Source organism: Thamnophis sirtalis, unplaced genomic scaffold (assembly GCF_051295495.1).
Source record: "Thamnophis sirtalis isolate CommonGarterSnake01/CBP01778 unplaced genomic scaffold, rThaSir2_p1.2 scaffold_3, whole genome shotgun sequence".
Lineage (NCBI taxonomy): Eukaryota > Metazoa > Chordata > Lepidosauria > Squamata > Natricidae > Thamnophis > Thamnophis sirtalis.
In genome coordinates this window covers 62,292,835-62,309,858 of record NW_028261383.1, presented here as the reverse complement: position 1 = coordinate 62,309,858, position 17,024 = coordinate 62,292,835, and the positions used below count along the sequence as shown (strand labels likewise).

At 37.4% G+C, this 17,024-nt stretch overlaps 1 protein-coding gene across 3 annotated transcripts in view; it reads left to right on the top strand.

Moving 5' to 3' along the window:
* The window catches only part of PLXNA1 (plexin A1), a 380,392-nt gene that overhangs the window by 212,798 nt on the left and 150,570 nt on the right, over positions 1 to 17,024 (top strand). For all 3 annotated transcript variants that reach the window (XM_087708971.1, XM_087708970.1, XM_087708972.1), the window contains exons 6-8: positions 752 to 875; positions 1,022 to 1,175; positions 2,882 to 2,981. In XM_087708971.1, coding sequence (XP_087565097.1) covers positions 752 to 875; positions 1,022 to 1,175; positions 2,882 to 2,981 — 378 coding nt within the window. The remainder of the gene's footprint in view (positions 1 to 751; positions 876 to 1,021; positions 1,176 to 2,881; positions 2,982 to 17,024) is intronic.

Sequence of the window (17,024 nt, the reverse complement as noted above, 5' to 3'; positions counted from 1 at the left end):
AACATCTAGGGTGGTTTCTTTGTTTAAAGGACTAATTTTCATAAAGAAACATTGAAATGTAATTTAGCAAGCAAACCAAAAGAGAAGAATAAGGCTTGTTTTCAAAATTCAGATTTTATTGCGGTAAAAGCATTAATTTTAATAACCTTCTAGGAGAAAACTTTTGTACTATCATTAAGGCTTCCTCTGAGAAGATATACATATGTTTGTAAAATGTTTCCTTTATTCTTTTCTCATTCAGATCAATTTTATATGATGCGTAAAGCCCATCTTTATTTTTTTTTTCAGTGAGATTCTTTGAGACATTGAATACCATCCTGACCTAGGTGTTAGTTTTCTTATAAACATGGATGTGGGTTCAGGAGCAAAATATAATATACAAAAATAAATTGAATTACCAAAGAAATATTTCTGCGATTATTTGAATGTGAAGTTTCAGTATGTATTGGGAAGCATGTTTTCAGTTGATAATGTTTATGGTCTCTTTTATTTATTTGTGTAACACAGGAGTAGCATTAAGGGCTTTCCCATTTATTTGTGCAACCACTTTTTCCATTTCAATTGTTAACTGACAAAGCATTTATTAAAGGTGGACTAGAATTCAAATAAAACTAAAATAAACTAGCAGATGAAAATAAAATTGATCTTTGCATGTCATTAATAATCAATATAGCAACATAATGAGAACATTATTAGTTGTAGCTAAAGATTGCCACAGTCTTATATATGTTGCTTTTTTGCTTTTTCACAGCTGTTCTCGGAAGGAGCGTTGTGATCGAGCGGATGAACACCAGCGTTTTGCCTCAGATCTGCACCAGTGTGTTCAACTTACCGTTCAGCCTAAGAATATATCAGTCACCATGTCGGAAGTCCCGGTGGGTCATTTTACTTTAAATTCCATATAACTGTGGAATTTAAATACTATGTCAGCATATTTCTTTAAGATGGTGACGTCTGCAGGTTTTGTTATAGAGCCCTTAAAAAAACAACAGATCACTGAATATATTTCTTTTCCTGTCAGCTGGTTTTACAAGCCTGGAATGTTCCTGATCTCCAGGCTGGTGTGAATTGTTCCTTTGAAGATTTCACTGAATCTGCAAGCCGCATTGAAAATGGCAGAATCTACTGTAGTTCTCCATCTACAAAAGATGTGATTCCTATTACCAGAGGACAAGGTGAGTTAATATCTCTCATCATTCTGCAGCAGTTAAATATAGAATAAACTGAGTGTATTTAGGGAACTGAATTTTTCAAAAAAATATTTAAGTCATACAAAATCTGTATATGTAGTTTATTGTTATGATTCTATAAATCTTGTAATATTTTTATTCCATTACAAAATCCTTCTCTTGGGGGTCAGAATTGTTCAATTTTGGCAATGTAATGTATATACTTCAACACCTAGTTGAACTCCCCAATGCTGGCTGGGGAATTCTGGGAGATGAAGTCCACATAATTTCAAGCTGCCAAGGTTGGGAAAGGTAGTAATAAGTAATAATAAGCAAGGTTGGGAAAGGTAATAATAAGTAAAAGTAAGCAAGGTTGGGAAAGGTAATAATAAGCACTGTCTAAAAAATACATTGTTGTTTCTCTCCCTATATGGAAGGCAGATAATTTAGTCTTCTGTTCAGATGGTATAATCCTGTGACAGTGAATGTATGGCATGTGTGCCAGAGGTGGCACACACAGCCCTCTCTGTGGGCACACATGCCATCGCCAGCTGCTCTTCTGGTTTCTGTTGTGCCCGTGAAGACCAGTTGGTTTTCACGGGTGCTGGAGTGTCAGAAAACAGCTCCAAAAATGTCCAAAAAACCAGCCATTTTGGGGCCATCTTCATGCTGTTATTTGGGCATTTTCTGGGGCATTTTTGGGCTGTTTTCTGGACCATGTTTTGGGTTGTTTTGGGGCCATTTTCAGGCTGTTTTCCAGGCTAGTTTTGAGGCATTTTCTGGGCTGTTTTGGGGGGCATTATGAGGCTATTTTTCGGCTGAAAATCAACCTGAAAATGCCCCAAGAACGCCTGAAAACGCCAAGAAAATTGCCTGAAAACGCCCCCAAAATGGCCAAAACACAGGGATGAGTGCGGCAGCCAGCTGGTGTTTGAGTTTCCAGCACTCTGGCATGCGCACACGCATGCACGTGCATTCCAGTTTTGGCACTTGGTGCCAAAGGTTCATCATCAATGCTATAATATATTCTGACCTCAGATACTTGGATTGTTTTTGTTACATAGAAATCAAAATCCCTTAAGATATAACATATTGGCTTGAGGGAGAGGCAACATGTAAATAGAGAAAAAAGGGCAATAATTGAAATGCATATTAATTGAGGGCCTGGAAAAGTCAGTTTGTCATTGAATAGGGTAATTTGAATAGAGTAGCTTGAGACCAAGCCAATGATTTGCTGAGGCTAATTTTTCATTGAGGTATATTTGCTGCAAATCTTTTGGTTCCCCATTTTTAAAAAGTTCAATCAGACACTTTTGCCAATTACATCTTCAGAAAGTTTCCAGATTAGATCTAGAGAGGTATTTAAAGTGGAGAACGCCAAATATAAAGTCTGCAGTAGGCAGTTAAAGATCTATTATCAGAGTCTTTCACCTCAGTTTTTTTTTTTTTTTACTTTTGGACTAAGCAAGATTACTTTCTCTCTAAACCATTAAATCTATCTAGAAAGAAGAAAAGTGATTTGGATGGATCATCTTCCTCCATGATTAATGTTTTCTCATGTCCTTGGTTATTCACTGAGACTATTTCTCAATTCAATCAGAACTATTTATTCCAATCCGGTCAACTTAAAAGTCTTTATTTTTACAGATGTCTGTGCCAATCACAACTTTGTTGTTTTCTGATTCTCTATGCTTGCTTTGTTCTCTTTCTAGGTGATAAGCGAGTGGTAAAGCTTTATCTTAAGTCCAAAGAGACAGGGAAGAAGTTTGCATCTGTGGATTTTGTATTTTACAACTGTAGTGTTCACCAATCGTAAGTAACCTAAAATACATCTTATTCTGAATGTTTTTTTGACTCGCTCTGAAAGAACGCTATGAATAGTGTATAGTAAAAGCAATCAAATGAGGGAAAAGTCAGACACTGTTTCCAGAGTTGACATATTTATTTTAAGAAAAATTATACCATTGCTTGGCTGATAAAATATGATTTGGCCCAAAAACTAGGCAACCAAAGCTGCATGTATGTACTTTCATAACAAATGATTTAATTATAACCATATGTTGATTCTATAGAGATAGTTATATACATTTCCTTAGGATGGTTGGTATTTATGTTCTGTGAGTGATTCTGTGAAATTTGGTTCGCAAAACTCTTACCAGTATTAAATAGACTTAGAACATAAATTGAAAAGCTGAGTTAATGGGGAAAAGATGACTTAATTCTTGAAAGAATAGCGCTTTCAGTGTGGATGCAGATAGATGATTGGCAGTATTATTTGAACTTTTGTGCATCTTTGAGAGCTCTAAACTCTTGCATAGAGTTTAGCGTTCTTATAGCAAAGAATCGTGGTGGTGTAGTGGTTCGAATGAAGCATTGCAGACAAATTCTGCTGATTGCCACCAGTTTGATTCTGACTGGCTCAGGATTGACTCAGCATTCCATCTTTCTGAGGTCAGTAAAACTCAGATTGTTAGGGGTAATGTAACTGCTGACTCTGTAAACTGCTTAGAGAGGTCTCTAAAACACTATGAAGCAGTATATCCAGTGCATTCAGAAAGTATTCACATCCACTTCACTTTTGTCAGTTTTGTTATGGTGCAGCCTGATTCTATAGTTGTTGAAGTTCCTTTTTTTCCTCATTAAACTACACTCAGTACCCTATAATGACAAAGTCAAAACAGAATTTTAGAAATGTCTATAAATTTATTAAAAAGAAAAAAACTGAAATATCGCATTGGCATAAGTATTCAATCCATTTGCAACAACACGTGAAATTTAGGTTTGGTGCCTTCCATTTCTCTTGATTTTGCTGACATGGTTCTACACCTTGATTGGAGTCATCCTGTGGTAAATTAAATTGATTGGACATGATTTGGAAAGGCACACTCCTCTCTGTAGAAGGCCTCCCAGCTAACAATGCTTGCTGTAGGAGAGCAAAGCCATGAGGTTGAAGGAAACGCCTTCGTCAGAGACAGAATTATTGCAAAGCACAAATATGGTGAAGGCCACAATAAATTTTTTGCTGCACTGAAGGTTCCTAAGAGCACAGTGGCCTCCATAATTCTCAAATAGAAGAAGTTTGGCACAACCAGGACTCTTCCAAGAGCTGATCTCCCTGTCAAACTGAGCAATCGTGGGAGAAGTTATAAGAAAGGTGAACAAGAACCTGATGGTCACTCTGACTGAGCTCCAGAGATTCTGTGAAGATATGGGACAGAGTTCCTGAAGCACAACGATCACTGCAGCCCTCCATCGATCTGGGATTTATGGCAGAGTGACTAGACAGAAGCCTTTCCTCAGTGTAAAATGCATCAAAGTTGCATTTAGAGTTTGCAAGAAAAGTACCTGAAGGCCTCTCAGACTCTGAGGAACAAGATTATCTGGTCTGTTGAAACCAAGATTGAACTGTTTGGCCTCAGTTCTAAATGGTGTATCTGAAGGAAACCAGGCACCGTTCATCACCTGCCCAATACCATCCCAATAGTGAAGTATGGTGGCAGCATCATGCTGTGGGGGTGTTTTTCAACAGCAGGGAGACTGGTCACGGTTGAGGGAAAGCTGAATGGAGCAAATTACAGGGATATCCTCAGTGAAAACCTGTTCCAGAGCTTTTAGGATCTCAGACTGAGCCGAAGGTTCATTTTCCAACATGACAATAATCCTAAGCACACAGTCAAGACAACACAAGAGTGGGACAATTGTGTGAATGTCTTGAGGGGCCCAACCAGAACCCTGTATTGAATCCTATTGTACATCTCTGGAGGGATCTGAATATGGGTGTCCACTGACGGTTGCCATACAACTGGACTGAGCTTGAGAGGATTTGCAAGGAAGAATGACAAATCCAGTCCAGAGTGAAAAGCTTGTCCCGTTATACCCAAAAGGACTCAAGACTGTAATTGTTGCCAAAGGTGCTACAACAAAGTATGGAGTGAAGGGTCTGAATACTTATGCCAACTGGACTTTCTGGTTTTTCTTTGAAGTCATTTTGCTTCTTATCCAAGATGCTTCTTCAGCTTGTCAGTTCTTTAGCTGAACCCTAACCTCAACCCTAATCTCTTGAAAAAGCACCTTACCGATATTGACACAAATGCTGTGACAATAATATTAAGGAAGATTTCTTTTTAATGTTTAGGAAAGTGAGACGCTAGAAGCCTAAAAGATGTTTAACACACCTGCTTTATACTAGATCTGCTGGGCAGGAAAGGGGGAACATGCCTGCACTTGTTTTCTGTGAAAATTCTGGCATCCAAGAGAGTGCTCTAGGGCAGGAGTGTCAAACTTGATTTCATTGTGGGCCACATCAGGGTGTTGTTTGACCTGGGGGTAGGGGCTGGCGTGGATGTGGCCATGGTGGGCATGGCCAGGTTGACGTCACTCATGTCGGGAGTGCCTGTGGTGGCCCGAGCAATCGGGCTCCCGAGCTCCATTTTTGCTGGCAGAGGCTGCAGGAGGCTGTAATGGCCAAAAATGGAGACTTGGATGGCTGCGCACAATCCTCCTGAGCTCTGTTTTCACTGGCAGAGGCACCACGGGCTGGTCCTTCATTGTTTCCAGGGTGGCCCCATGGGCCAGATCTAAGCACCACATGAGCCAGATCTGGCCTGTGGGTCTTAAATTTGACACCCTTGCTCTAAGTCTAAGGTATAAAGTTGGACAGCAGGATAGAAGAGTTAAAACTCTGATCTGGGCAGCAGAGTGTAAGATATGCACATAGGAAAGTCCATTGTAGCTTTTCCTGACAGAGAGGTGATGCCAAGACTGCTACTGGGAAATCAGTACCACCAGCTGTCCCTTTAGAACTGTGTTTCTCTACTGCTTTAAGATGTGTGGACTTCAACTCCCAGAATTCCCATGTTGGCTGAGAGTTGAAGTCCACACACCTTAAAGGCTCACAAGGTTGAGAAATGCAGTATTAGAGAACATACTTTGGCTTCTCAATAGTTGCCAGTGAGGGGGTGGATTGTATAGGCAGGGAAGGAGACAGATTTCTGAGCTGGATTTTCTTTTTCATCTTGATCCCTTTTGGAGAAAAGGATGTGGGTTTGGTTTCTCTTTGATTTTATAAGTCTAAAGATATTTCATTGATAGATGGGGTGCCCAGTTTTACACGTGTATGAACACAAACAAAAGTGGCTTTATCAACGAGAAAATAAAGGGTATGTTTTGTTCAAGAAAGGCACAATTATGATGCTGTTTTTAAATATTAATATATGCAAAAAGGAAAAAAAAGAGCCAAAAATCCTCTGCAGTAAACAGCCACAGTTGCTGATTTATGATCAAATTGAATTTCAATTTTAGATGAATTATTTTAAAAAGCAAATTATGGTTTGTATTAATATTTATAAAATCACTTTAGAACTATTGATGGCACTGGTTGTTTACAATAAGACTTTTTTTAATTTCCTTATTCCTTTGCTATCATCTAACTCTGAGGTTCATCATAAAGAAAGAAGTCCAATCAAATAAGATCTCTGAAAAACAAATACATAAATAAATGTTTGTCATTGTACATTAACTTGCAATCAGTTAGTATGGCAATTGAATCTCTTTTCAACCTTACATAATTTAGCTTGCTTCTTGATACAGGATTTGCTTAGACAATGTTTTTCTATGTTTTAAAACAGTTTTTAAAATGAAAACTGGTATGTTTGAAATATTTTTTGAAAACAACATGCTCTTTCTTTCTCCTTCATTGAATCTGCCTCTGAACCATATTATTCAGTAGGTTGTAAACTTGAAGCATGCATTAGTTTGCTTTCTATAGTGAAGAATGCAAGTTCTCTTGTTTATAAAAGTAACATAGTAAATCAAATTCTAAGCAATTTTTGCTTCTAATTTGTCAGTATGGGGTGTGTGCGCGCGCATGCACATACACACACACACAGAGCACTTGCTTTTAGTGAACATTGCTGTTTGTTTATATACATACACACACACACACACACACACACACACACACACACATACCAGTGGTGGGTTCCAGATCCCATTGCAACCAGTACGGTTGCAACGGGGCCCAACTTCCGCCATATGAATATGTGCAGTGCGCGCTCACACATGCGCAGCACAAGCGTTTGTCATACCTTCCAGTGATGCCTCCTCAAGCCTCCGCGATGCTCCAGATGCTCGGTGGAGCATCACACATGCCCTGTACACGCCATGTGCATGAGCGGAAGCGCCAAAGGCTTTAAAGAACAGGTAAGGAGCTTGGGTGGGTGGGTGGGCCCAACGGAGTACTGGAAGGGTACCCGGTGCTCTATGCAGGCTCCAGTACGCATGTACTGGAGTGTACCGCCTGCAACCCACCACTGATACATACACACACACACACACACACACATACATGCACTCATGCACACACACACACACACACACACACACACACACACACACACACGAATGAGTTTGGTGTATTAGCGAAGATCCAGGCCTAGAAACTAAAAGATTGTAAATTCTAATCCTTCCTTAGGCATGACAGCTGGGTGGCTTTGAGCTGGTCAGTCCAACTCAATTTACATATTTGGTATTGTGGGAGAAAATTGTAGGAAATAATATTATGTACCCGTTGCAAGAAAAAGTATGTGAACCCCTTGAGATTACGTGGAGTTTTGTATGAATTGATCATAAAATGTGCTCTGAACTTCATCTAAGTCACAACAATAGAAAAACACAGTCTGCTGAAAATAATACTACACAAACATTAGATATTGCCATGGTTTAATTGAACATAAGATGTAAACATTCACAGTGCAGGGAGGAAAAAGTATGTGAGCCCCTAGCCTAATGATGTCTCCAAGAGCTAATTGGAGCCAGGAGTGAGCCAACCTTGACTCCAATCAGTGTGATGATATTGGATGTGTTGCTGACAGCTGTCCTACCCTTTAAAAACACACACTTGTTTTGGTTTACTGGTTTCAAGAAGCACTGTCTGATGTGAACCATGCCTCGCAGAAAAGAGCTCTCAGAAGACCTACGATCACGAATTGTTGGCTTGCATGAAGCTGAAAAGGGTTACAAAAGTATCTCCAAAAGCCTTGATGTTCATGTGTCCATGGTAAGACAGACTGTCTACAAATGGAGAAAGTTTAGCACTGTTGCTACTCTCCCTAGGTATGGTCGTCCTGTAAAAATGACTGCAAGAGCACAGCAAAGAATGCTTCATGAGGTAAAGAAGAATCCTAGAGTGTCAGCTAAAGACCTAAAGAAATCTCTGGCACATGCTAACATTTTTGTTGACACATCTACAATAAGGAAAACATTAAACAAGAATGGATTACATGTGAGGACAACACGGAGGAAGCCATTGCTGTCCCAAAAAAATATTGCACCACATTTGAAGTTTGCAAAAGAGCATCTGGATGTTCCACAGCACTACTGGCAAAATATACGGTGGACGGATGAAACCAAAATTGAATTGTTTGAGAAAAACACACAACACTATGTGTGGAGAAAAAAAGGCACAGCACACCAACAACAAAACCTCATCCCCACTGGCGGAGGGAGCATCATGGTTTGGGGCTGCTTTGCTGCCTCAGGGCCTGGACGGATTGTTGTCATTGATGGGACAATGAATTCCAGGGTTTATCGAGACATTTTGCAGGAAAATGTATGACCATCTGTCCGCCAACTGAAGCTCTGCAGAGGATGGGTAATGCAACAGGACAGTGACCCAAAGCATACAAGTAATTCAACAAAAAAATGGCTTCAACAGCACAGAATATGCCTTCTGGAGTGGCCCAGTCAGAGTCCTGACCTCAACCCGATTGAAATGCTGTGGCATGACCTTAAGAGAGCGATTCACACCAGACATCCCAAGAATATTGCTACACTGAAACAGTTTTGTGAAGAGGAGTGGTCCAAATTACTCCAGATCGTTGTGCAGATCTGATCTACAACTACAGGAAACGTTTGGTTGAGGTTATTGCTGCCAAAGGAGGGTCAACCAGTTATTAAGTCCAACGGTTCACATACTTTTTTCTCCCTGCACTGTGAATGTTTACATGTTATGTTCAATTAAACCATGGCAACATCTAATGTTTGTGTAGTATTATGTTCAGCAGACTATGTTTTTTCTATTGTTGTGACTTAGATGAAGTTCAGAGCACATTTTATGACCAATTCATGCAAAATTCCATGTAATCCCAAGGGGTTCACATACTTTTTCTTGCAACTGTATGTTGACTGCCTTGTGTTACTTATAAAGGATGGTAATAAAGGCGATATTTGAAAAATCTAGTAAGTACACGTGTCATTTATATATGTAACAATCAGGATGGGCATTAAAAATTATGTAGTTAATTTCATGAAAGTATTCTTGGTCCAGCCTGGTTTTTTCCAACATGTGTGGCCATCTGAATAACTCTGGGCACTTTCAAATGTAGTAAGGCAACCGATGTTTTCTTTTATGTATTCTCAACAACTAGTACTTAGAAACACTTTTATATTTCCTACAGTACTTTGCATTCTCTTGCAAAGTGAATAGCTGAGCAGTACGATTAAGTAATGTCACATAAAAAGGTATGTGATGATAAATAAAGGGTAGTGGACATCTCTTACAGTTGTATGCTTTGTGATACAATTGAGAGTACCAATGTTGGTCTTTTTCTGATACTTACATTTTTCTTGGATATGTTTAGACATGATCACTTTCCAGATGGTGTATTAGGCACTTAATGGACAAGTTCTAGGCAGGTTGCCACAAGATGATTATTTATGGTTTTTAATTTATAGAAGGTAGGTTTAATAAAACACCTGTGACTTGAAAAACACTACTTTTGTATTCATTCTGTCATTTATTTACTTATAACGGAACGTTTTGCCTGTGAGACCATTTTTAACCGAATCCTAATACATCAAAATGCTTGTCAAGGAGCATGACAATATGTTGTGTACAAGCTTGATGGACTGAAGAGCAGACTTTACTTAAGTCTGGAGATCCAAGGAGTTTCAGCTAGACAGAAACTGAATTACCACAAAGATTATATTGTACATCATGCTAAGCAGTGTTTATAGAAAGCCATTGTTTCTTGAACTATGTGTGTATTAGCTACATTTTGGGGAAATTGGTGGAACCTTTCTGAGGAAGCATTATAATACAAACATAGAATTTGAACAGTTGGACAAAAAAGTCCCTTTTTTAAAAAAAATAGAAGAGACATACATGGAATTAAAATGCAATTAATAAAGAAGATTACGGTTACCTTTAGGCTGAAAGAACAGCTTTTTGAAGGAAGAATGATCACTAATTAGAAAATCAGGAGCAAAAGAAAAAATAGGAGTGTGTGTTAATTCTATCAAAAAAAAACCTGCAGATGGATGAAAGTTTCAAATTATTAAAGGGGGTTTTCTCAATAAATTGGACAAATTTACTGGAGCTGCTTCAGTAAATATGGCACAGATAGTTGATATCAGCTGAAGAACTGTCATAATGGTCTCCAAAATCTCATAATATTTGCAAGACAAATATACTGGACTGGGAAAAAATAGATTTGGGATCATAATGTATAAAATACTCTTGCTTTCTTTCACCCTAACATTTGCAAAATGTAGACCTACTTGTACATTTTCCACACCACCATTGGAAACAAAGGAAACCCTAATAGCTCTGGAAAAATTCCTAAATTCTGACTTTGATAGATTTCCAAAAGGAGAGTTTTATCTAATTAGAAGAATAGGTTGGAGTGTTAGTGGCATTTGGTTTTAGGAAGCAGAATAGTTAGGAAAATGCTGTTTTGTCAGATTTAGAAATAGATTTCAGAAGATACAAAGGGGCTATTAAGATTTCACAAATCAAACCCTGAATTGTGTTTGGAAGATTATGTGTGAAGACATACAATGTGTCCACAAGAATTGAGTATGTGGACTCTGATGTGATTTTTTTTCCTGGCAACTGTTGCCATTTGATGACAGATTATATTGTTCTACAAAAGCTGCTATTTAGCAGGCAACCCTCGGTGGGTAAGGGCTGTAGCTCAGTTGTAGAACATCTGCTTTCTTTGTCTGAATTATTTAGTCTTTAATATTCCAGTTTAAAAATGCAGATAGTATGTGATGTGAAGGACTCATAGAAACACAGAAAAGACTCAGCTGTATTTATCTTGGAATGTAACTATCAGAGTATGTAATGCTCAATAGGATTAGCTTAATTTCACCTAGTTTTATGGCTTAACTGAGATGGATTGTCAGGATACTAAGAATTAGCATTTCTGGAAAAGAAATGGCAAACTGATGATAGTTTCCCTGAGAGTGCGGTCAACGACTGTGGCAGAATGAAAAATTGGAGTGCAAAGTCAACTCTTTGCAATACCTCTCTAGACAAGGAGAGGACTGAGATTGCCCATGAACTCTCCAGACAGCTGCTCTCCACAAGGAAACCTGTGGTAATTTCTGGCAGGGTTCCTGGTAGTTTAAAGCATTTTGGGAAAATGCTGTTGGTTTGAATTGTGTATGTGTATGTGTGAGAGAGAGGGAGAGGGAGGGAGGGAGGGAGGGAGGGAGAGAGAGAGAGAGAGAGAGAGAGAGAGAGAGAGAGAGAGAGAGAGAGAGAGAGAGAGAACAGGAAGAGGAGGAGGCAGAGGAGGAGATGGGATTTTGAAGGTTGGACATTAGAGGAACCAGAAGGAATTAAAAATTACAATCAAAGGGGAAAAGTATGTGAGTTTGACATACTAACAATGTTTTTAGAGTTTTTTAAACCCTGCTTTTATTTTTATAAATAACTCAAGACAGTACTTAATACTTCTTCCTCTTGTTATTTTCATAACAACAACCCTGTGAGGTACATTGGCCTGGGAGACAGTGACTAGCCCAAAGATACCCAGCAGGTTTTTATGCCTAAGGCTGAAGTAGAACTCTCATTTCCTGTGAATTTTAAAAATGTCTGTCATTATATCTATATCTATATCATCTATATCTATATCTATATCTATATCTATATCTATATCTATATCTATATCTATATCTATATCTATATCTATATCTATATCTATATCTATATCTATATCTATATCTATATCTATATCTATATCTATATCTATATCTATATCTATATCTATCATTTATATCTATCTATATCTATATCTATCTATCTATCTATCTATCTATCTATCTATCTATCTATCTATCTATACATACATACATACATACATACATACATACATACATACATGTAAAATACACACACACACACACACACAAAATTTAGACGTACACCATAGATAGATAGATGGATGGATGGATGGATATGATATGATATGATACGATACGATATGATGATATGATATGATATGATATGATATGATATGATATGATATGATATGATATATGGATATAGATAGATTTTCTTTGGCAATTAATACGGAAAAGAAACAATCTTTTCCAGATAGGATTGAATCTGATTTGACTGGTCTTAAAAATGATGAGCTATGGGTATGATATAGAAAGAGATGCTACAATTTTATATAAATGAAACCAATTGATGTTTTACCAAACCAAGAGTGTCCTGGTAATGTTCTTATGTTGGATATGCAAAAAAGACCTGTTATTTTGTGAAGAATGTTATTAGAAGGGACAAAGACAAAATGAGAACAAATTAAGTTCCAGAGGTCCAGGATTTCATTTGAGGGGATTAAGGACCATGATTATTAAAAGTAAAGATAAGAAATTTTAAAAGATTAAGATTGTTAAATATAAAAAGAAGAAATAGAAAGTTGGTTTATTTGATTAAGGTTAAAATATATATGCTATTTGTAGTAAACCTCAATGGACTTTTACTGACCAGGACTGAATGATGAGGCTCTAAAGATGTGTATATAAATAAGAAATGAGATCATTTGTTGTATTTTAAAGGAAGATGATGTTATCAGATTGTTTATATTTGTTGCTATGGAGGAGGAGATAATTTCTTCACACATACTTTTCTTTATTTTTTCCTTTTTTGCACTTTATTTCTGATTTGTATTAGTTTTTAATTAGCATAGATTAAAGGCAGACGAGCTTATTGACCAACATCAAAGTGTTACAGGTAGTTCTCCGCTTTGAACTGTTTGCTTAACAACTGGTCAGTTACAACAAACCTCCCAAACTTTGAATCTGGTCACATGAATGTCTCAATCCTAGCACAAGTAACCCAGTCTCATTTTTGTCTAGATTAGCACATTCTGAAGATCCAACTTTTGACCATTATAAATACCATTGCCAACACAGCAGAAGATAGCAGTACAGGGAGAAGACTTAAGCTTGTCTTCCCTCCTGAAAACATCTGTGTCTTATTGTTGCCAAAACTGTCTTTTGTTACCTACGCTGATACCAGATTCAACAGGCATCCCAGTTTGGTTTGGCAGTGGAGAGAAAAGCAGAGTTACCAACTTTTGCCTCTTGTGGGCAGCACAATTTCATGGACCTCTGTAGAAAATATTTCCTGGGATTAAGCTTTGAATCTTTTCTTTGTGGTCTGCCCAGATCAACATGATGAAATAGTAGAGGGTACTAGATATTAGATATTATATCTCTCATTACAGGTTGTCCATTTCCTACTCAAATATTGTTTTTAGCAGAGTACCCCAAAACATGCATGTCAAGAATGGACAGTACTAAATATATGAAGTTTGTGGTAAACTGTGTTGGATTTTTTTAAAAAATAAGCATGTAGGAAGAGAAACTGGACTTCAATTTTAAGCATGGTTTAGTATTTCTTACTTTGAGGAACAATATATTGTTTTATGAAATAAATCCAAATTATATATAATGTATTAACATTGTAGGTTAAAGCACAGCAGGTTGACTATGTAACCATTGGAGCAAACTGTCCTACTTGTTTTCATGTATTTTTCTTTTTGATACATTTCTGCAGTTTAAAATGACCAAATCTACAGTTTGAAATTACACAAAATGCGAGTAGATAAATAGGTACCACTTCAGTGGGAAGATAAAAACAATCAGTGCACCTCGGCATATAGTCATGCTCGCTACATCCCCATGGGAATGTGGATTCTGTGGAGATGCTGGCACCCTCATCTAAGAAATGGAGAAGAATATTGTCCCCTAGAGCCAGAAACAACTGGACAGGGGAAGCCTTACCTTTACTTCGAATTAATATTTTTGAAGAAAAAATATTACCTTATTAGATTAAATAGATATTTCATGTACTGTTTGTTGCTCAAGTAATAAACTGTTGAGTAATTGTTTGGGCTCCCCTGGGGATTTTCAGTACCTGCCTTAATCTGTTTTAATGCTCTTAGTTTTTTGCATTGTATTTCAATTTGGTAAAGAAGAAAATGTTAGAAAATAAAGACTGAAAGACAATTATTACATATATACACATTCTGTAAATATTTTTTGACTATGGCCAATTACTTTATTTTCTGGTTTTCACAAACATCTATTCCTACTTTAACATATGCCAGGTTTTTTTTTTGTAAGGACCTGGATGGAAATACCTAAGAGGAATGATTGGAAGTACTGAACATAAACCTGAACAATAGATCGTGGGCTCATATGATAGTTATGGAGTGGTAGAGAAGATGGCATAGACTTGTTCATTATTACTTTAGAAGACAAGATACAATAAAAATATCATATATTATACAATAATATTAAACCTGTTCAGTAATGGAACAGATATCTTTAGAAGATGGTGGACTCTTCTTTCCTGAAAATATTCCAGCAGATAATGGAATAGTCATTTCTGGAGAATGCTCTAGCAGTGATTCCTCCAGTGGATTGGAAAAGTTGAGCTGTGGTGGCACAGTGGTTAAAATGCAGTATTGCAGGCTAACTTTGCCCACAGCCAGCAGTTTGATCCTGACCGGCTCAAGATCAGCTTTCCATCCTTCTGAGGTTGGTAAAATGAGGGGGGCTGGGGCTGGCCCTGTGAAAGGGAAGCACTTGGCTGAGGGGCCAGCAGGCGAGGCTGGGCAGCGAGTGGGCCATGGAGGTGGCAGAGGCGCTGGTGGTGGGCATAGCACTCCTGATGGGATCTACATTTTTAATCTCAGGTTGTCATTTCTTCCAACCCTACCATCCATAAAAATATATTTACGGTATAAGTTAAAAAACTTGCGTCCTTGTCTTTGTGAACCTGGTTCTTCAGAAGAATAAGACACTTTATTGACCTTAATATATTTTACATTCTGACTGACATGAACTACAACATCAAATAATAGCTGAAATAATCTTGCTCTATATTAATCCATTTTAAGTTAACTGCAATGTGTCCCTCTGCCTTTTCTGAAATTTGTTCTTGGTATTTCTCCACATATGATTCTACCTTTAAAAAAACTTATATGATATATTACTTGTATGATGAATTAGTGCAACATTTCAGTAATTTGTACATTATCTTTTATCTCTCTCTTTTGGTATAAGTATAGGTATACCAATATATTTCAACCTTGAAACAGCATAGTCTTATTTCATATTTGTTGACATACAGATGCTGGCATTTTAACTACCTCTTTGCCTAAATATTTAAATTGGTCAATTAAGTTTCCTTCTCCACTTGATACTTGTACCTTTGGCAGCTTTCTAGAAATGTCAGCTATTGAATATAATTTCTCTACGTCATTCTGTAATCCTACCGGTAAAGGATTTCAGCATATTCCTTTCATCTTCCTTTAATCTCATTTGCCTCTTTCAGTTCACTTCCACAATTACTTGATTACCTACCTTAGCTATACATTTTCTTGTGATTTCTCCAGTCTTTTAAAACACCTGTCATTCTCTTGTTTTTGTTATTTACTTTTGCTTGTTAGATGTCTTAATCAAGAATCCTTATCCTTTTTTTGCTTGATGTTGAAAGTCTGTGTTGTTCTGTTTGTTGCCCAAGGCTTTCATGCTCCCTTTTTCCTGACTATTGTGATAGCTTGTACTGAAAGCCACTTGGATCTTTTCCTCTTTGAAATGTTCACATCTTTTTTTTTTTTTTTTGGCTGTTCCAGTTTTCAGTGTCTCCTATTTCTTTTCATGGTTCCCCTGGCTATGTGTATCAAATCTGTTCCTAGCATTAATCTTACATTTTTTTTTTTTTAGGAAATATATTTTATTCAATTTTCACATTCCATTTGCAATCATTTATATACAGGGTATTTACTATAAGAAAAGAAAAAAAAAAGAAAAAGGGAATAAAACGAACAAGTAAAAAGGAAACACAACTCATCATTCACAACCCCACCTAACCCTTGCGTCCTCCATACACCCCATCTACCCCCTCCAACTTTCCTTTCTCCCTCTAACACTCCCCTCCTACTTCCCTTTCCCCTCAAGCCTTCCTTCTCCCCTTACTCCCCAGACACCCTCCTTACATTCCCCTTACTCCTTACATTCCCCTTACTCCTTCCTTACTCCTCCCTCTTCCTTCCCTCTACCTCCCTCCTTGGTGTATGCCTTTGTTCGAGTGTTGTTTGATCTGATAAAAGTAAAGTAAACCAAGGAAAATAATAATAATAATAATAATAAAAAAAAGGAACCACCGTATATAAATACATTCTTGTTCTTATTAAAACTATATTAACACCCCCCCACCCCACCCCCCACAATCCCCATCCCTAATCCTCCCGACTTCCCAGGGTCCACACCTGGCACTACCTTCTATCTAAGATATCTTGTATACATATGGATTAAAAAATAAAGGTAATATATCAAAAAAAAAAAGAAAAAAAAAGAAAAGAAAAGCAGAGAAAGAAAAAAAAAGGAAAAAAAGAAAAGAGAAAAGAGAAAAAAGAAAAAAAGAAACCACTCTTTGTGTTGATCTCAGCCCCCCATCTTTATCTATGCTTAAATAGTATAAATCATTCTATCTATATTTTATTCTCATCTCTTACTTCTTTGCTATTTACCCCGACCTTCTGTAGACTC